At 45.5% G+C, this 20,591-nt stretch overlaps 1 protein-coding gene across 2 annotated transcripts; it reads right to left on the reverse strand.

Annotated features, from left to right (window-relative positions):
- Window positions 1–539: 539 nt before the first annotated feature.
- On the reverse strand, window positions 540–17,473 carry LOC106580293 (transforming acidic coiled-coil-containing protein 1). Of its 2 annotated transcripts, XM_014161142.2 has the most exons (14): window positions 16,294–17,473; window positions 14,170–14,261; window positions 10,647–11,055; window positions 10,331–10,366; window positions 9,536–9,596; window positions 9,205–9,289; window positions 8,418–8,470; window positions 4,379–4,516; window positions 4,205–4,281; window positions 4,014–4,057; window positions 3,738–3,898; window positions 3,518–3,624; window positions 3,287–3,407; window positions 540–2,240 (listed from the first exon to the last, which is right to left on the reverse strand). In XM_014161142.2, exons 1-14 carry the CDS (start codon window positions 16,413–16,415, stop codon window positions 2,172–2,174), a joined length of 1,575 nt encoding a protein of 524 aa, XP_014016617.1. In that variant the 5' UTR covers window positions 16,416–17,473; the 3' UTR covers window positions 540–2,171. The 2 variants fall into 2 exon arrangements, with proteins under 2 accessions (XP_014016617.1, XP_014016618.1); XM_014161143.2 differs by lacking the exon at window positions 10,331–10,366 and having other exon boundaries at window positions 16,294–17,467.
- Between the last annotated feature and the right edge of the window lie 3,118 nt (window positions 17,474–20,591).

Raw genomic sequence — 20,591 nt, forward strand, 5'->3', positions numbered from 1 at the left:
GTGTGTTTCTGTGAGTGTGTTACAGGACATTAGTGCTGTGTCAGCTGAATACCGTTCCCTGTTCAACTGCTAGCCCGGGGCAAGGTTACAGTTCACTCTGGCAGAGACTGAACATTCAGTAAAGTCAGTGATTGTGAGTGTGCTATGTAGCTGTGATGTCAGACCCAACCTGTGTAGCTGTGATGTCAGACCCAACCTGTGTAGCTGTTATGTCAGACCCAACCTGTGTAGCCGTGATGTCAGACCCAACCTGTGTAGCTGTGATGTCAGACCCAACCTGTGTAGCTGTGATGTCAGATCCAACCTGTGTAGCTGTGATGCCAGACCCAACCTGTGTAGCTGTGATGTCAGACCCAACCTGTGATGTCAGACCCAACCTGTGTAGCTGTGATGTCAGACCCAACCTGTGTAGCTGTGATGTCAGACCCAACCTGTGTAGCTGTGATGTCAGACCCAACCTGTGTAGCTGTGATGTCAGACCCAACCTGTGTAGCTGTGAACAGAGAAACTGAACACAGAAGCCATGAGAACACACTCCCTTATTACTACAGTCATGTTTACTCAGCACAGACACTGCACATATTAGTCAACATAGTCTGTACGGTACAAGTCAGTACAGCTGAATGCTTCTTATTCACTTTACAAATATTAATGACAATGCAAAAAGGGATCATCGGTGATGTACAAACCGTTAAAAACAATATTATCTAAAGAAACTTTCAATGAAGGTACAACTTCAGTATGACACAAAGATGTGTATTATAGACACTGGTACATGTATGTATGTCTACGTGGTGTTTCACTGCATGCATGCATGCGTGTTATATTGTTTAACTATGTCATCCACAGTGCAGTGTGGCGGAGGGGGAACTAGTACTGAGAGGCGGTGTGAAACTCTCCACTGTGGAAGAGTATTTAACAGAACCAGGTTAGCTGAGAACAGTGAAGCAGTGAACAGTGAATATGAGAAACACACTGTAACTTTCTATGCCACTAACTAGGTGCTGCAGTAAAACACAGTGATTCCATCCCAAATGGCACCGTATTCCCTATATAGTGCTCTACCTTGAGCAGGGCTCATGGAAGCTCACATAATCCCTGAACAGTTCTCTCTACCTCCATGTCGTAACGTTTCATACCTAAATACTACAGGTGCATATCCATGGCCACAGGAAATTCCAAACATTTTTGATTTTGAAAAACCAAATCAAACACTCTCCCAGTTTACGGTATTTGTTTGTACATATACAAAATATATAGTCTTTGTATTAACTTCACCATATCCAGATTTCCACTTACTGAGTTTACTACTCTCTGCTCCAGCCCTCTGGCCTGAGAAAGAGACTAACCAGGTATAGTTTAGGACAGTGGGAAACCCTCCCTTCACCTGTGCAGTTGTGCTGAAGTCGTACAGAATACACAGTCACTGTACAGCTCCTCTTCCTCTGCTAACACAAAGCCTCATATACAGACAGGAGAAAAGCTTTCTATTTTCCAGGACAACCCCCCACCCCACCCCTATCTATAGTAGTGCATCCTAACCCTGAACCTACTCCCACATCCCCCCCTCCCTATAATAGTGCAGTTATACAAAGGGGTCAAACACAGCTCACCCTTGACCCCTGATTGTCCTGGAGCCTAGAGAGTGGTCCTGCCCTAGTCTCCTAGTGTTCAGAATAAATACAATTTGTACAGTACCATATGTACCGTACCATATGTACAGTACATCTCAGCCAGGGTGTTTTGTAAGTGTGGGGTTTATGTGCATAATATATTAATAAATGCTTAACAAAATGTTATCCTAAGTTAAATAAGCACAAACCTATGCAATGCCAAGACAGCACATTATATTCTGTTTATGTTACAGTACAGAAAAACAAACGGGTGTGGGGTCTTGCGTGGTAAATAATGACCAAGCCAAAAAGGTGAGTCCACATGTACATAACACAGGCTCAAATTACACCCTATTCTCCAAATACTGCACTAATGTTGACTAAGAGAAATGGGTTATCGTATGACATTTGACCAGTACAGCAGCACTAGGTGCAGGCGCCCTGTGGGGAAATAGAGCTGCTCATTGGCTGGAGGCATGCACAGGAGTACACTATAGGTTGTAGGCAGGGTTGGCTTGGCGGGTCAAGATTGGTCGATTCTGAAGTATGGAATCTCTCTCAGTCTGTTCTGCCCATCTTTGCGATGAGCTCATCACAGATCTTGGTGAGCTCCTCGATCTCCTCCGTCTGTGAATAGACAGAAGACCACGTCAGGGAGACTGGTGATTCAGGACTTAGGCCTGGAGTTTTTCCTGTTCAGGTCACCTAGTCAGCAAAAAGCGTTGTGCATTACCTTTTGTTGCAGGGTTAGCATTAGCATGTAGTGTTAGGGTTGTGTGCATAGAGACAGAGGACTCTCGTGCGCAAAAGGCGATTTTAGTCAAAGTGAAAGTTACCCAGTAAAATACTACTTGAGTAAAAGTCTAAAAGTATTTGGTTTTAAATATACTTAAGTATCAAAAGTCAATGTAATTGCTAAAATATATTTAAGTATCAAAAGAATAAATAATTTCAAATTCCTTATATAAAACAAACCAGAAGGCATCATTTTCTTTAATTTACAGATAGCCAGGGGCATCCTCCAACACTCAGACATAATTTACAAATGAAGCATGTGTTTAGTTAGTCTGCCAGATCAGAGGCAGTAGGGATGACCAGGGATGTTCTCTTGATAAGTGTGTGAATTAGGCTATTTTCCTGTCCTGCTAATTATTGAAAATGTAATAAAATGTACAAAAAGTACATAATTTTCTTTAGGAATGTAGTGAAGTAAAAGTTGTCAAAAATATGAATAGTAAAGTACAGATACCCTAAAAAACTACTTAAGTAGTACTTTCAAGTATTTTTACTTCAGTACTTTACACAACTGGAGTTACGGAAGGATCATATAATTCCATCCAGTTCATCAGAAGGGATCAGCCAATGAATTATACTCATGAGCAAACATTCCATTACTGCATGTGGCAGTAAATCGCCAACCTTGGATTTATACCTGTTCAAAAACACTCCAGGTGGCAGTATGCACTTTCTGTTTGTTTACCAATTCGTAGAAGAAGAACATTGACTACTTCGAAATGGAGATGGCCTCAATGGCGCTGCCCATGCTCTCACAGCTGCCATAATGATACAGATACAGTGTTGCATCCTCTAACTATCTCTATGGTTGTGTGCTACCTTCTGCTATAGGCCTAGCAGTGGGCTTTAGCATGTAGCTAGGTAATGTTAGCCCTTACCTTTTGCTGCAGAGCTTTCTCCAGAGACTCTACCCTCATCTGCTCCTTCCTCAGGCTGGCGGTCAGAGCAACACTCTCAGAGCTGGCCTTGCTGCGTACCTGGGCTATGTCCTCATTAGCCCTGAAGGGAATAGTAGGGGTTGGTAGTTACTGATAGACTCCTGTGTGTGTGTGTGTGTGTGTGTGTGTGTGTGTGTGTGTGTGTGTGTGTGTGTGTGTGTGTAATCATACTTGTCTAGTTTCTCCTCGGCGTGTAGTTTGAGGGTCTGGTATCTCTGCTCCTCCTGCTTGACTCTGGCCAGATACTCCTGAGCACACTTCTTCAACACCTCCTCATTCTACACGCACATAATAGTAGAACCACAATGTTACACATAACTAATATATGAGCTCAAAGACTAATCCATAGTAAGGTCAGACTATTCTTGATCCCTGAACTCTGACCCCTAACCTTCTTGAAGCCGTCCAGGGTGCTCTTCATGTTCTCATAGCGGCGGAACATATCGGACAGCGAGCGCTCTACTGAGTTCAGGTCTGTTAGCGCCGACTCCTTCTCCATGGTTACAGCCTGCAAAGACTTCTGGGAGCTCGTGGTGTTGCGCTGTTCGTCCTCTGACAGAGAGAGAGGTCACACAGACAGGTCATTTTATGATTCCGTGCATCGAGGCCACCACTACATTTATGGAGAGGAATTTTTGAAGTGGTTTGGTTGATCTAAGCCACTCACCAATCATCTGGGCGATGGTCTTCTCATACTCTGCCACTATCTTTCTGTGAGAGAGGAATGACTACTGATGAATCTTGATTAGCTAACACTCAGTCTGTTCACTGCTCAGCACACATCACCTCATTACTAGCCTCACAGTACAGTTGAGGTGAATGGTAACAGAATGGTATATGTGAATTGGCCAACAGTACCTCATCTCCATGACTTCCTGTCTGCTGTCCTCATACTTCCTCCTCCAGTCACTGGCCTCTGTCTCCTTAGTGATGATCTGGCACAGGAGACAGATATATCTATGTTACCCTGTGTGTGTGTGTGTGTGTGTGTGTGTGTGTGTGTGTGTGTGTGTGGTCTGTTGTTTAACTGACCTCCCCTCTCATGAGGGTGAGAACAGCCGTCTTCTCTGCCTCGCTGATGCAAATCGAGTCTAGAACCTCACTTCCTGTCTTCTTCTGCGTGTCACTTCCTCCCAGCTTGGCGTTCTTCAGCTGGCAGGTGTCCTCATACTGCAGAGACATAGGTGTCAACAACATAGCTCGGGCAGTAGGAGGCTCTCTCATCCATTTACAGTTGAAGTCTGAAGTTTACATACACTTAAGTTGGAGTCATTAAAACTCGTTTTTCAACCAGTCCACAAACTTCTTGTTAACAAACTATAGTTTTGGCAAGTCGATTAGGACATCTACTTTGTGCATGACACAAGTAATTTTTCCAACAATTGTTTACAGACAGATTATTTCACTTATAATTCCCTGTATCACAATTCCAGTGGGTCAGAAGTTTACATACACTAAGTTGACTGTGCCTTTAAACAGCTTGGAAAATTCCAGAAAATGATGTCATGGCTTTAGAAACTTCTGATGGGCTAATTGACATCATTTGAGTCAATTGGAGGTGCACCTGTGGCTGTATTTCAAGGCCTACCTTCACACTCAGTGCCTCTTTTCTGGACATCATGGGAAAATCAAAAGATATCAGCCAAGACTTCATAAAAAATATTGTAGATCTCCACAAGTCTGGTTCATCCTTGGGAGCAATTTCCAAACGCCTGAAGGTACCACGTTCATCTGTACAAACAATAGTACGCAAGTATAAACACCATGGGACCACGCAACCATCATACCGCTCAGGAAGGAGACGCGTTCTGTCTCCTAGAGATGAACGTACTTCGGTGCAAAAAGTGCAAATCAATCCCAGAACAACAGCAAAGGACCTTGTGAAGATGCTGGAGGAAACAGGTACAAAAGTATCTATATCAAACAGTAAAACGAGTCCTATATCGACGTAACCTGAAAGGCCACTCAGCAAGGAAGAAGCCACTGCCCCAAAACCGCCATAAAAAAGCCAGACTACGGTTTGCAACTGCACATGGGGACAAAGATCGTACTTTTTTGGAGAAATGTCCTCTGGTCTGATGAAACAAAAATAGAACTGTTTGGCTATAATGACCATCGTTATGTTTGGAGGAAAAAAGGGGGAGGCTTGCAAGCCGAAGAACACCATCCCAACCGTGAAGCACAGGGGTGGCAGCATCATGTTGTGGGGGTGCTTTGCTGCAGAAGGGACTGGTGCACTTCACAAAATAGATGGAACCATGAGGAAGGAAAATGATGTGGATATATTGAAGCAACATCTCAAGACATCAGTCAGGAAGTTAAAGCTTGGTCGCAAATGGGTCTTCCAAATGGACAATGACCCCAAGCATACTTCCAAAGTTGTGGCAAAATGGCTTAAGGACAACAAAGTCAAGCTATTGGAGTGGCCATCACAAAGCCTTGACCTCAATCCTATAGAAAATTTGTGGGCAGAACTGAAAAAGCGTGTGCGAGCAAGGAGGCCTACAAACCTGACTCAGTTACACCAGCTCTGTCAGGAGGAATGGGCCAAAATTCCCCCAACTTATTGTGGGAAGCTTGTGAAAGGATACCTGAAACTTTTGACTCAAGTTAAACAATTTAAAGGCAATGCTACCAAATACTAATTGAGTGTATGTAAACATCTAACCCACTGGGAATGTGATGAAAGAAATAAAAGCTGAAATAAATCATTCTCTCTACTATTATTCTGGCATTTCACATTCTTAAAATAAAGTGGTGATCCTAACTGACCTAAGACAGGGAATGTTTACTAGGATTAAATGTAAGGAATTGTGAAAAACTGAGTTTAGATGTATTTGGCTAAGGTGTATGTAATCTTCCAATTTATGTATATGTATACGCAGATGATACAGTCTTATACTCAGCTGGCCCCTCCCTGGATTTTGTGTTAAATGCTCTACAACAACAAGCTTTCTCTACCCTTAACATTGTTCTGAACACCTCCAAAACAGAGGTCATGTGGTTTGGTTAGAAGAATGCCCCTATCCCCACAGGTGTGATTACTACCTCTGAGGGTTTAGAGCTTGAGGTAGTCACCTCATACAAGTACTTGGGAGTATGGCTAGACGGTGCACTGTCCTTCTCTCAGCACATATCAAAGCTGCAGGCTAAAGTTAAATCTAGACTTGGTTTCCTCTATTGTAATCTCTCCTCTTTCACCCCAGCTGCCAAACAAACCCTGATTCAGATGACCATCCTACCTATGGTAGATTACGGAGACATAATTTATAGATCGGCAGGTAAGGGTGCTCTCGAGCGGCTAGATGTTCTTTACCATTCGGCCATCAGATTTGCCACCAATGCTCCTTATAGGACACGTTACTGTACTCTATACTCCTCTGTAAACTGGTCATTTCTGTATACCCGTCACAGGACCCACTGGTTGATGCTTATTTATAAAACCCTCTTAGGCCTCACTCCCCCCATCTGAGATACCTACTGCAGCCCTCATCCTCCATATACAACACCGTTCTGCCAGTCACATTCTGTTAAAGGTCCCCAAAGCACACACATCCCTGGGTCGCTCATATTTTCAGTTCGCTGCAGCTAGCGACTGGAACGAGCTGCAACAAACACTCAAACTGGACAGTTTTATCTCTTCATTCAAAGACTCAATTATGGACTCTCTTCCTGACAGTTGTGGCTGCTTTGTGTGATGTATTGTTGTCTCTACCTTCTTGCCCTTTGTGCTGTTGTCTGTACCCAACAATGTTTGTACCATGTTTTGTGCTGCTACCATGTTGTGTTGCTACCATGCTGTGTTGTCATGTGTTGCTGCCTTAGGTATCTTTTTATGTAGTGTTGTCTCGTCGTGATGTGTGTTTTGTCCTATAATATATATTTATATATTTGAAATGTTTAATCCCAGCCCTGTCCCTGCAGGAGGCCTTTGCCTTTTGGTAGGCTGTCATTGTAAATAAGAATAAAATAAAGAGCAGGAGAGGAGTTCCATAAATTCCTGACTGGATGTTAGATTAAAGTGACCCTAATCCTGATTTAGTCCCAATGTCAGTGTGGTTTGTAGCATGGGTATGGCAGGTTCAAACTGTTTATAGGTCATTTCCATCTGCATGTTCCACTCAATACTAAACTGATTATAGTACAATGCAGTATAGTGTTTATTGGAGGGTTGTAGTGATATTCTCATCTCCTCCATCCAGAGCCGTACAAAGACATCTCTGTATTGACCCTGCCTTCATCAGCCTGATCCGGCGGAGCTCTGAGGCTGTTTACACAGGCAGCCCAATTCTGATCGTTTTTCCACTAATTGGTCCTTTGACCAATCACATCAGATATTTTTCAGAGCTCATCTGATTAGTCAATTAGTGAAGAAAAAAAACTGAATTGGGCTGCCTGTCTAAACACAGCCTGAGAGGGAGATGGCAGTTGGAAGTCGAGGTCTTGTTCCTCAGTGGCAGAGTTAAGGGTGGTTACTTCATCTCTTTCTCTCGCCCTACCCCTCAACCCTCACCCTCCTGTTGTCCTTCCCTGGATTATAACTCACAGTCATATCCTAATCCTATGGGTCTGGTAATCTCAATCCCTTTATCACCTGATGAGCTGGAGATGATGACAGGTTGAGGAGATCGTGGTCAGTTCATGTACAGTGTGGGAGTAAAGCTACCATGGTACTGTACTGTACTGTACTGTACTGTACTGTAGTGGGCTACAGAGCACTGTTAGGCACCGGGTGGGTAGACCAATGAAGCCAGTCACCATCCCAGCCAACCAGATTCACAAGCACCAGCTACTAGAAACATGATGATAATAATGATGGGCCAAGATCAGCTAGATGGGATGGTGGTTAAGTAATTCACTAACTAAACTTGGTAACCCTCCTAACTACAGTGACATAATGTGTTTCGAGGACAGCATTCTAAACTTCTGGCTCACTAATGTCTCCATCTAGTAGTCACCAGGGAGATCACATGATTTTGATGGAACCATCACTAGATCCTTGGGCTCTGAAGTGGGCCATACTTTCTGTGGGCTAAATGTGACTGTTAACAAGGCATTTTGTGGTACTCACCATAGAACAGCAGTCTGACTCCTCTGATCTGCCTGACATACTCAGTTCTGTCCCTGGGAGAGAAAAATGAAATGTCACAAAAATATCAGTGTGAAATATCCCACACTGTATTCTCATAAGGAACTATTCTATTCTGACTCCAGTCACTGGGAGCTCCATGTGCTACTGCTGCTGCCTGACCAGAAGGGGGCAGTGTATGCCTGCAGCACAGAGGGCATGATGACACAATTCTGTCTCATAATAAACCTGTGAGTTGACAGACAGAATCTACTGTATACATCTCCCCAGACTAGACAGAGAAGAACTGAACAGAGCAGAACTGAACAGAACAGAGTGGAGTAGAACAGACAATAAGGCAAACTCAGCTCAACAGAACAGAGCTACAGTAGAAGTGTGTTACATGCAGCCTGAGGGACTATTGATCTGGTACAGTCTGTCTACTTCCTGTCACACTGCTGGGGTTCTGCTGTTGGGCTCATAAGCACACAGACCCACCAGTCATACATAACAGCAAGCTACATGACTCATATAGCCTACACTAGTGTTTGAGCTGGGGGAAGGGGAGGGAGCCCAGATCAGAGCACAGGAACTTAGGAACACTCATACAGACTCCTTGGATCCAATGAAGCTTTTGTGGATGTTGACAATGAGTTTCTAATTGATAACGGTTCCTGCGGGGCTCTATGAAAGACAACCATGACCTTCCCTGTGACATTGATTAACCAACACATGAGTTCACACAGACACTGATGTTTGGGGGTGTCTGATCCCCTCAACCCCCACTCACCATTGTGATCTCTGTCTGCTCTGACTCCTGCTGTGCTGGCTAGCTTCTCCTCATCTGTGGCGTGGCCCTCGCCGTGGTCATCCTCCTACAGACAGACAGGGGCATTTTAATCTGTCTGGCAGTCTCCCTTTGCTCCCTGGTGAAGTGCCAGAGCAGGGCTGATGTATACTGAGGGCTGAGGTAGAGGACAGGGCGGAGTTATACTGATGGAACGGCTCAGTCTCTCAGAGAGGAATGCCCAGGTTAACCAGGGTCATGGTCAGATACACAGAGAAATTGCACCAGAGTGGAAAACACTATAACACTACACTAAAAGAACATGAACCCTTACCTGTCCGCAGGTGTTCTGTAATGGAGTCTGGTTGTCCAGCTTCTTCACTTTACAGGAGTTCCTGAAGACAAAAAGCAGTGAGGTCAGAGCTACTGAGACAAATCCTAACGCTAACCCTACCCAGATCGTAGCTGACCCACCGACCGTGTGTGTGTGTTTGAGTGTGTGTGTGTCAGGGGAAGCAGCTCGACCTAAAGGTATAGGATTCCTGTGATATGAGACTGTGTGAGACTGAAACAATGTACTCTTACTGAGCATAGAGAGAGAGTACAGTAGGATAAAAGCAGAGAAAATAGAAGAGTAAGCAGGCTTTGAAATCAGACCTCATTCTGTGCTCTCTCTCTCTGTTGCGTTGCTCTGTGCATCTGCTGCTAAATTGCTTAATTGCAGCAGAAAGCAGATGACAGGCTGTTGCCTAATAGAAATAAAAGCAGGGTCACTAAACTACTGCACAGAGCATGATTATGCATATACAGAGAGTATCTGTGAAATTGAGTATTATGAGGTCACCTCTCTCTCTTTCTTGGTATTGAGGTCAGGTAGATTATGTAATTGACTAGCCCTGCCTGGGAGAAACTGATGACTGCGACAACCAGAGACTGCAGTAGAGAGTGCGGACCGGGGGTTGCTTTCTGTAGTGTGAGGATTGTGGTGAAGGAGAACATGCATGGGGGGCAGGGAGAGTAACAGGCAGGGGGAGAGGTAGCTCAACTGGGCAGGGGGAGACACAGAGTCTGGGGATGTGGTTGAGGCCTAGTGGAGGGCCTACAGAGACATACAGTAAACAGTACTTACAGCGTCATACAGAGGAAACGGACCTGCTCAGCGGTCCTGATGCCACACAGAAAGAGACTCAGAGACAGGTCAGGACAGAGTATGGGGGAGACAGGAGAGGGAGTGGGGGGAGAGCGGAGCGGAGGGGGGAAGATTGGTTGAGGAAGGGAGAGATAAGATCATGTGATTTTATGCTAAGTGGTCAGGCAGGGAACTGTACTGGTAGAGCCAGGATGGTTAGTTTGGTTCCTTAAACCAGAAGGGGAGGGTGTTAGGACTGAATGATAGGCAACACAAGATACTGTAAGATAAGTGGTCTTATAAGAGTGTTACTCACGTGATGCCTGTGCTCTTCCTAGGTGACTGTCTGTCTGAGTCCTCTGGTCTGTCCATTTCAGGAGTCAGGCTGTTGGGGTGAGAGTTGATGTTGCCATTGGGGTCAGCGGTCATGGAAGCAAGATCATCAAACTCAGCGGGGACAGGGGGGTTGTGGACAGGGAGCAAGGGGGGACGTAGGGCGCGGAGCTGAGGCAGAGGGGACGGGGAGAGACCATCTTCTCCAGGTCTGGAGGTAAACATCAGGTTCAGGTTCTGGTCCAAACCTTCTCTGCTCTGGGAGGGGGAGGGGCTATTGAGGTTGTTCAGGGCTTCCTGGACATCCTGGAGGGAGGCGGGATAAACACCCTGATTGGAGTTCCTGTCCAGGAAGGCACAGGGCGTCAGTTGTCCGTCACCTCTGGTGAAGGCTGCAGAGAGGAGAGGCAGAGTCAGTATCTCACGCTGGAGACAAGAAAGACAGCAACCTTTCTTCAAACCTCTCTTCACCAATCACGCTATAGCTTATCTTTTCTCTAAAGCCTATTCCGTCTCTCTCCAAGCGGGAAATCTGCTGTCATGTTATCGAGAAAAGCATGACATTTGTCCTCTTCCCTCTTTTGTGTATGTGCGTGCGTGCATCTCTCTGTGTCTATGTGTGTGTTAGTCTCTCTCCCTTAATGTGCTACAGATTTCCTGCCAGCATTCTCTCCACCAAGGACACAGTAACCCTGGGCTGTAGAGCTTCCTGTGTAATCACTCTTAGATGTGACTGTGGGGCACTCTCCCATTCTCAGAAACATCTCTGCATTTAAAGTCTTGCTGTAAAACACATTCATAAAATGTGTGGGAGTGCTCAGTCCCCAGTGCGCAGGGTGGAAAACATCTCTGGAATAGGATGGGGCATGGGTGTATGTATACCAAATGGCACCCTATTCCCTACATAGTGCACTATATAGGGTGACATTTGGGATGCATAGTGTCTCATCTTTAAACCCTACAGTGACTCAGAGCACTGCAGATCCACAGCCTCAGTTCATGGCTATTTAAAAGCATGTATAGACTGAGGTATGTTTGAATATCTTCTCACTTCCTGTTAGAACACTCACAATGGCTCCTCACTTCTAGAATGCTAAGAATGGTACCTTACAATGGTCCCTGCGTCAACAAACACCTCATCAACAGCAAACACTGATACACACACACACGGCTATGGTCCTCTCCCTAAGGGCACAATAATACAGTAATGGTCTGAGTGTATGTTCAGCCCAGGACCCTGTTGTGTTTAGGACAGCCTGCCATGCTTCTAACATGCTTCTGTTCTCTGGGGGCCGGGGCTGCTCATTCCAGTCTGGGCTGTGTTGACACTGCTGAGAGGGGCTCTAGCCCAGGACCCTGGCAACCACATTTGAGGGGTTAGGCTCCAGAGAGAAGGCATCGCTGAGCAGTCCTGCCACTATGTCCTGCATGTCTCATTAACATTGGGATGCATGCAGCTCTACAGACACAAGTCAGTGTCCTTGGGTTATTATGTGTGTGTGTGTGTGTGTGTGTGTCAGGGTTGCAGACTCATACTGCTGTACAGTGATCTCTCTGTTACAGAGAAATCCAGCAGATTTCAGGAACACAGAACAATGCGACTACACAGCCATCCACACACCAACACACACAGACACACACCCTTGTGATATTGCTCTCTCTTTCTCAGAGAGATAGGGTGTGTCAGATCATCTTTCAATTGTCCTTTCTCAGAGATATCAGTAACATGTTACAGTTAAACTTCTCTCTGTGGATGTTTAATACAGAGTCATTATGACAATCCCAAATGTATGCTCTGTCAGAACAAAGAAATGTTCCTTAACCCTAACTAACCAGAATTATCTGGGAGGAGAGCAGGACAACCTCACCCCTGCCCTTTAGAACAGGCCTCACACTGCAGCCTACACCAGCTTCTAAAATCTTTTAAGAGATTCTCCGGTACTTTTGTCATCTTTTTAGCCAGTATGTCATGGCAGTCGAAAGGAGAGGGCCAAGGTGCAGCGTGAGTGTAGTTCCACATTTTATTTAATCTGTGAAACTGTGCAATACATAAATAAACTGAATCAACAAAACAACAAACCGTGACGCAGAGGAGAAACAAACACTACTCAAAAATAATCACCCACAAAACCCAGGAAGAAAAACCCCTACTTAAGTATGATCTCCAATTAGAGACAACGAGGACCAGCTGCCTCTAATTGGAGATCATCCCAAACAAACCAACATAGAATACAAAAACTAGAACCTAAGAACATAGAAATAGAACACATAGAATAAACCCCCCTGTCACGCCCTGACCTACTCTACCATAGAAAATAACAGCTTACCATGGTCAGGACGTGACACAGTAGTTTGGCTCATGAGACAAAAGTGGCTCCAAAACATTGCGTACTACGCCACATAAACGCAGATATGTGCACCACGTCATTGCTCTCTCTCTCGTTCTGCAGTGTGTGCATCTTGGTAGTAGTATCCTGCTCATAGATTATGCATGTATGAACTACATACTGACACATCCAGCCCAACGTGGGACGTTTACCACATTGATGAGAGAGTACTTAAAATATAATATTATAGTAAACTGTAGTATACTGTAGAATACTATACTACACACTGTAGTATGCCTCGATCATGTGTAGTACTTACTATATAATGTTGTAGTATAGTGTAGTAAATACTACAGTCTGCAAAAACACTACTGTAATTACTATAGTATATACTATTATTTTTCTTACTGCAGTACTTATACTATAGTAAACTGTAAATAGTACAGTATACTACAGTAAAGTCCACAAAAACACTACAGTGAATACTATAGTATTCAACCATAGTATACTATTTTTTCATGTGGGCAGACATCAGACATCTAGTGTTGTTGTTACCATGTAGATTGCTCCCTGAGGTGATGTAGTCAAGTAGACTGTTATTATTCCTCCAGACTGAATTGTCTCTCAGTGAATGTTTTATTTAGGGCACTAACCCAAATATACACAAGCAGCATGTGATTGGCTGCTGTTCTATTAGAGGAGGGGTTGTTATTGTCTACAGAGACAGATGTAGTGCATTTGGGTCATAGAAGGCCATCTTCTGATTGCATTGTGTCTAGATATAGGATAATGAATCCAAAACAAAATCAACTAATCCAGTCCAAGACGCCACATAGCAGTTCATTTTAATAGGATAACATTGTTTGTCTTGTCTACAAACTCTACAATGGTCAACAACACATGATCTGTTTCATATGACCCGTGTGTGCTGTAGGTTTGGGATGCCTGTGGTGTGTGTGTGTGTGTGTGTGTGTGTGTGTGTGTGTGTGTGTTAGAGGGGCACTCTCGTTTATGTTGTTGCCACTGACCCAAAAAAGAGTTGTCTTTATTGGTCTCTGTGGCATTACTGAGCAATAATAGACTAGCTTATGACCAGCGGCCATCCGTCATTTTATTCCCTCTGAGCAGGGGGAGGGGTTTAACTGATGCATAGGTAGTGAGCTGAGGATGGAGTCTCACCTTTGTCGGCAGAGTTATCCAGCTGGGTCAGGTCATTCTGCAGACCTGGAGACTCCGCCACTGGAGTCTCAAAGTTCCCTTCTGAATCTGAACTGGAGAGAGACAGCGAGAGAGAGACAGCGAGAGAGAGAGAGATTGATTACAAGTCAGTACACTCTGATCTATTTCCTTGGAACTTTCAGGACGTCTGGTGGAGTGAGGTCATATCCTCTCTATGATGTCATATCCTGTCGTGTTAGTGTACCACCAGCTGCTCGGTAATGGCTCCTTCAACAGCCCGCCAATGGAGTTTAGAAGGAGTGTCACAGTAAGAGAAGTAAAGAGGGAGGAAAGGGAAAGAGGGAGATGAACCCTGCCGGGCCACCTTTATCCACTAGCCTCCTCCTCATCCTGCCAACGTGTCCTCAAGGACAGACTGTGTCGCAGTCTCTCGCTCTCTTCCACTTTCTCTCTCTCGGTCTCTTTCACTCACTCTCTCTCACACACACACACACACACAGAGTCTTGTATAGCTAACCTTGTGGGGACACACAATTCAGTCCCATTCAAAATCCTATTTTCCCTGACCCTAAACCTAACCCTAACCTTAACCTGTACTCCAACCCTAACCCAAAAACCTAACACTAACCCTAGCTCCTAACCCTAAACCTAATTCTAACCCTAACACTAATTCTAACCGTACTCCCAAACCCCCTAGGAATAGCATTTGACCTTGTGGGGACCAACAAAATGTCCCCAGTTGGTCAAATTTTGGTCTGTTTACTATTCTTGTGGGGACTTCTGGTCCCCACAAGAATAGTTAAACACTTCCACACACACACAGCTTGGAAATAAGTCTGGGCCTGGTGTCTGGGACCCAGAGACAGGAGTGTGTGTGTGTTTTCCCAGGCACTTAAATGCACATCAGACCGTCCACACACTAATGAAAAACAGCTCAGGGGAACAAAGACACAGGCTCCTGAAACACAGACAGTCAGCCCTCCCTCCCTCTCTCTCTATATATCACACACATCACATCTAAACCACACAGAGGTAATCCTTCAAAAACACACTCACACAAAGCAGGCCCAGACAATCAGTCCCAGCGATGGCCTCTACACAGCGATCTTGGACAGTTACTTGGAAACTAGAAACTGGCACAAAAAAATCCCACATCTTTAGAAAGCTCAACCTCCCTTCCCCCAACCCTCCTCCAACCTTCCCTAACCTTCCACCAATCCTCTCCTCCTGGCCCTCTCTCACAGACAGACATATTATGAAAGCAGACAGATTATTTGTCGTCCCATAAGAAAGCAAACAGAGCTACAGTACCTACAAAAACAGTTTTACCAGAAGGAAGGAGGGGCTGTCTGGGTGTGTACGAGTGGTCACCTGCTTTTAGGCATGACAACATTATCTAATCACGGTTACGCAGAGTGGCAGGAAAGGACAAGAGACCATGTCAAAACAACATCACATCTCCCTCTTTCTCTTTCTGCCTCTCTCCCTCTAGGTTTCTGCCTCTCTCCCTCTAGGTTTCTGCCTCTCTGTCCTTCCCTCTAGGTTTCTGCCTCTCTCCCTCTAGGTTTCTGCCTCTCTCCCTCTAGGTTTCTGCCTCTCTGTCCTTCCCTCTAGGTTTCTGCCTCTCTCCCTCTAGGTTTCTCCCTCTCTGTCCTTCCCTCTAGGTTTCTGCCTCTCTGTCCTTCCCTCTAGGTTTCTGCCTCTCTCCCTCTAGGTTTCTGCCTCTCTCCCTCTAGGTTTCTGCCTCTCTGTCCTTCCCTCTAGGTTTCTGCCTCTCTGTCCTTCCCTCTAGGTTTCTGCCTCTCTCTCCTTCCCTCTAGGTTTCTGCCTCTCTCCCTCTAGGTTTCTGCCTCTCTGTCCTTCCCTCTAGGTTTCTGCCTCTCTCCCTCTAGGTTTCTGCCTCTCCTCTCTCCTCTCCTCTCTTTCTCTCTCTCTCTCTGTCTGTATGAATAGTAACAGGAAATTCCCCCCAGTCATCCGGACAGGTAGATGCAGACACAGTCAGTCTGCTGCTAATCTCTCTGCACGTGCACACACACAATCTCTCTCCTCTCCCTCGCTCGTGTGCCAGACAGGCATCGCATCACACACACACACACACATACACACCTGTAGCCTACTTACTTTCCCCCTTCATCCTTTGTTCCGGGGGCTCCGTCCTCCCCCTCCTCCTCCCCTCCTCCCCGTACAGCTGACCAGGTCCATTTGGCCCACTGGACCGGAGACAGCAGAGACCCCCAAGACATCTTTGTTGAGACACACCAGGTCCGCTACCACTCCTTAATACAGTACACAACCTTTTGGGTCCGGTTCCACCGCTCTGGCTCTGATGATACTCCTGGTTCTAGTTCTGGTACCTGATGGTTCTACAGTTCCATTGTCGGTTCTGCTACTCCCACACAGAGTCCAGTTCTTGTCTTCCGCTAGTGTTCTGGATCAGACTCTTTTCTTAGTTCTGCTGCTCCTCTGTGCATCAGCATCAACACACCAGAGGAGCGGAAAGGAAAGGAGAAGGGGAGGAGGAGTGACTCACCACAGACTATGTTTACCTCTCTCTCTTCTCCTTCTGTCTCGCTCTCTCTTTGAGCTGTTGTGTGTGTTCTTTCTCTTTGAGAGGATGTTGGTTTTATGGCATCTCTCGTTTCTCTCTTCACTTCCTCCTCTTGCTCTAGTCCCCAGCCTGCTCTTTTACGTTGTTGATTTCCGGAACAAACCGTGACAGAGGCTGACAGTTCTGTGATGACGGTGTTGGTTTCTGACTCTCTGTCAGATTACAGATTAATGTAGCCTCTTCTCTTCTCCCTCTGCCTCTCTCGGTTTCTCTCTGCCTCTCTCGGTTTCTCTCTGCCTCTCTCTCTCTCTATCCTCCGCTCCAACTCTGAACGCTAGACCAGCGATCAGCTGGCTGCCAGACTGCTCTCTCCTCTTTCCTCTCCCCGCTCCCTCCCTCATCTGCTCTCACTCCCACCCAAAGAGAGTTTGCCTAGCCCTCCACCCCTTCCCCCATCTCTCTCAGGCTGTTCTATTGTGAAATGGGGAGAGGCATGTTGTGAGAGGAGGGAGAAGAGAGGGAGGGTAGAAGGAAGGGGGTCAGAAAAGGAAGGGAGCAAGTTTCCTGTTTCAAAAGAGCCGTTGGATTTTTAAGAGTCAGTTGACTGTTTACACAGAGTGGTAGATCCCTAGTGTCCCAAGGAGTGGGGAAGAGAGGGAGGAAGAAGGGACAGGAGGAGGAGGAGGAGGAGGAGGAGAGAGGAAGACACCTAACACAGCTAGGACAACAGGTAGTACACATGTTTCTGTCAGACCTGACCAGACACAATATAGATAGATAGATAGATAGATAGATAGATAGATAGTGTCACGTCCTGACCAGTAGAGGGTGTAGTTGGGTCAGGACGTGGCAGAAGGGAGTCAAATCAAATCAAATTTATTTTTATATAGCCCTTCGTACATCAGCTGATATTCTCAAAGTGCTGTACAGAAACCCAGCCTAAAACCCCAAACAGCAAGCAAAGCATGTGAAAGAAGCACGGTGGCTAGGAAAAACTCCCTAGGAAAAACTCCCTAGAAAGGCCAAAAACCTAGGAAGAAACCTAGAGAGGAACCAGGCTATGAGGGGTGGCCAGTCCTCTTCTGGCTGTGCAGGGTGGATATTATAACAGAACATGGTCAAAATGTTAAAATGTTAAAATGTTCATAAATGACCAGCATGGTCAAATAATAATAATCATAGTAGTTGTCGAGGGTGCAACAAGCACGTCCGGTGAACAGGTCAGGGTTCCATAGCCGCAGGCAGAACAGTTGAAACTGGAGCAGCAGCACGGCCAGGTGGACTGGGGACAGCAAGGAGTCATCATACCAGGTAGTCCTGAGGCATGGTCCTAGGGCTCAGGTCCTCCGAGAGAAAGACAGAAAGAGAGAAAGAGAGAATTAGAGAGAGCATATTTAAATACACACAGGACACCGGATAAGACAAGAGAAATACTCCAGATGTAACAGACTGACCCTAGCCCCCGACACATAAACTACTGCAGCATAAATACTGGAGGCTGAGACAGGAGGGATCAGAAGACACTGTGGCCCCATCCGATGATACCCCGGACAGGGCCAAACAGGCAGGATATAACCCCACCCACTTTGCCAAAGCACAGCCCCCACACCACTAGAGGGATGTCTCCAACCACCAACTTACCGTCCTAAGACAAGGCCGAGTATAGCCCACAGCGATCTCCGCCATGGCACAACCCAAGGGGGGGGCGCCAACCCAGACAGGAAGACCACGTCAGTGACTCAACCCACTCAAGTGACGCACCCCTCCCATGGACGGCATGGAAGAACACCAGTAGGCCAGTGACTCAGCCTCTGTAAAAGGGTTAGAGGCAGAGAATCCCAGTGGAAAGAGGGGAACCGGCAAGGCAGAGACAGCAAGGGCGGTTCGTTGCTCCAGCCTTTCCGTTCACCTTCACACTCCTGGGCCAGACTATACTTAATCATAGGACCTACTGAAGAGATAAGTCTTCAGTAAAGACTTAAAGGTTGAGACTGAGTCTGCGTCTCTCACATTGGTAGGCAGACCATTCCATAAAAATGGAGCTCTATAGGAGAAAGCCCTACCTCCAGCCGTTTGCTTAGAAATTCTAGGGACAATTAGGAGGCCTGCGTCTTGTGACCGTAGCGTACGTGTAGGTATGTACGGCAGGACCAAATCGGAAAGATAGGTAGGAGCAAGCCCATGTAATGCTTTGTAGGTTAGCAGTAAAACCTTGAAATCAGCCCTTGCCTTAACAGGAAGCCAGTGTAGGGAGGCTAACACTGGAGTAATATGATCAAATTTTTTGGTTCTAGTCAGGATTCTAGCAGCCGTATTTAGCACTAACTGAAGTTTATTTAGTGCTTTATCCGGGTAGCCGGAAAGTAGAGCATTGCAGTAGTCCAGCCTAGAAGTAACAAAAGCATGGATTAATTTTTCTGCGTCATTTTTGGACAGAAAATTTCTGATTTTTGCAATGTTACGTAGATGGAAAAAAGCTGTCCTTGAAACAGTCTTGATATGTTCTTCAAAAGAGAGATCAGGGTCCAGAGTAACGCCGAGGTCCTTCACAGTTTTATTTGAGACGACTGTACAACCATCCAGATTAATTGTCAGATTCAACAGAAGATCTCTTTGTTTCTTGGGACCTAGAACAAGCATCTCTGTTTTGTCCGAGTTTAAAAGTAGAAAGTTTGCAGCCATCTACTTCTTTATGTCTGAAACACAGGCTTCTAGCGAGGGCAATTTTGGGGCTTCACCATGTTTCATTGAAATGTACAGCTGTGTGTCGTCTGCATAGCAGTGAAATTTAACATTACGTTTTCGAATGACATCCCCAAGAGGTAAAATATATAGTGAAAACAATAGTGGTCCTAAAACGGAACCTTGAGGAACACCGAAATTTACAATTGATTTGTCAGAGGACAAACCATTCACAGAGACAAACTGATATCTTTCCGACAGATAAGATCTAAACCAGGCCAGAACTTGTCCATGTAGACCAATTTGGGTTTCCAATCTCTCCAAAAGAATGTGGTGATCGATGGTATCAAAAGCGGCACTAAGATCTAGGAGCACGAGGACAGATGCAGAGCCTCGGTCTGACGTCATTAAAAGGTCATTTACCACCTTCACAAGTGCAGTCTCAGTGCTATGATGGGGTCTAAAACCAGACTGAAGCGTTTCGTATACATTGTTTGTCTTCAGGAAGGCAGTCAGTTGCTGTGCAACAGCTTTTTCTAAAATTTTGGAGAGGAATGGAAGATTCGATATAGGCCGATAGTTTTTTATAATTTCTGGATCAAGATTCGGCTTTTTCAAGAGAGGCTTTATTACTGCCACTTTTAGTGAGCTTGGTACACATCCGGTGGATAGAGAGCCGTTTATTATGTTCAACATAGGAGGGCCAAGCACAGGAAGCAGCTCTTTCAGTAGTTTAGTTGGAATAGGGTCCAGTATGCAGCTTGAGGGTTTGGAGGCCATGATTATTTTCATCATTGCGTCAAGAGATATAGTACTAAAACACTTTAGTATCTCCCTTGATCCTAGGTCCTGGCAGAGTTGTGCAGACTCAGGACAATGGAGCTTTGGAGGAATACCCAGATTTAAAGAGGAGTCTGTAATTTGCTTTCTAATGATCATGATCTTTTCCTCAAAGAAGTTCATAAATTTATTACTGCTGAAGTGAAAGCCATCCTCCATTTGCGAAGGCTGCTTTTTAGTTAGCTTTGCGACAGTATCAAAAAGAAATTTCGGATTGTTCTTATTTTCCTCAATTAAGTTGGAAAAATAGGATGATCGAGCAGCAGTAAGGGCTCTTCGATACTGCACGGTACTGTCTTTCCAAGCTAGTCGGAAGACTTCCAGTTTGGTGTGGCGCCATTTCCGTTCC

The sequence above is a fragment of the Salmo salar genome, chromosome ssa20 (assembly GCF_905237065.1).
Source record: "Salmo salar chromosome ssa20, Ssal_v3.1, whole genome shotgun sequence".
NCBI lineage: Eukaryota > Metazoa > Chordata > Actinopteri > Salmoniformes > Salmonidae > Salmo > Salmo salar.

What these genes read in the sequence shown, in the direction of transcription:
- LOC106580293 (XM_014161142.2), bottom strand. Translation starts at nt 16,415, where the DNA reads ATGTCTTGGGGGTCTCTGCTGTCTCCGGTCCAGTGGGCCAAATGGACC. An exon ending in ACAAAGGATGAAGGGGGAAA is followed by an intron (nt 14,262 to 16,293) that starts GTAAGTAGGCTA and finishes GTCTCTCTCCAG; the next exon opens with TTCAGATTCAGAAGGGAACT. An exon ending in GGATAACTCTGCCGACAAAG is followed by an intron (nt 11,056 to 14,169) that starts GTGAGACTCCAT and finishes TCCTCTCTGCAG; the next exon opens with CCTTCACCAGAGGTGACGGA.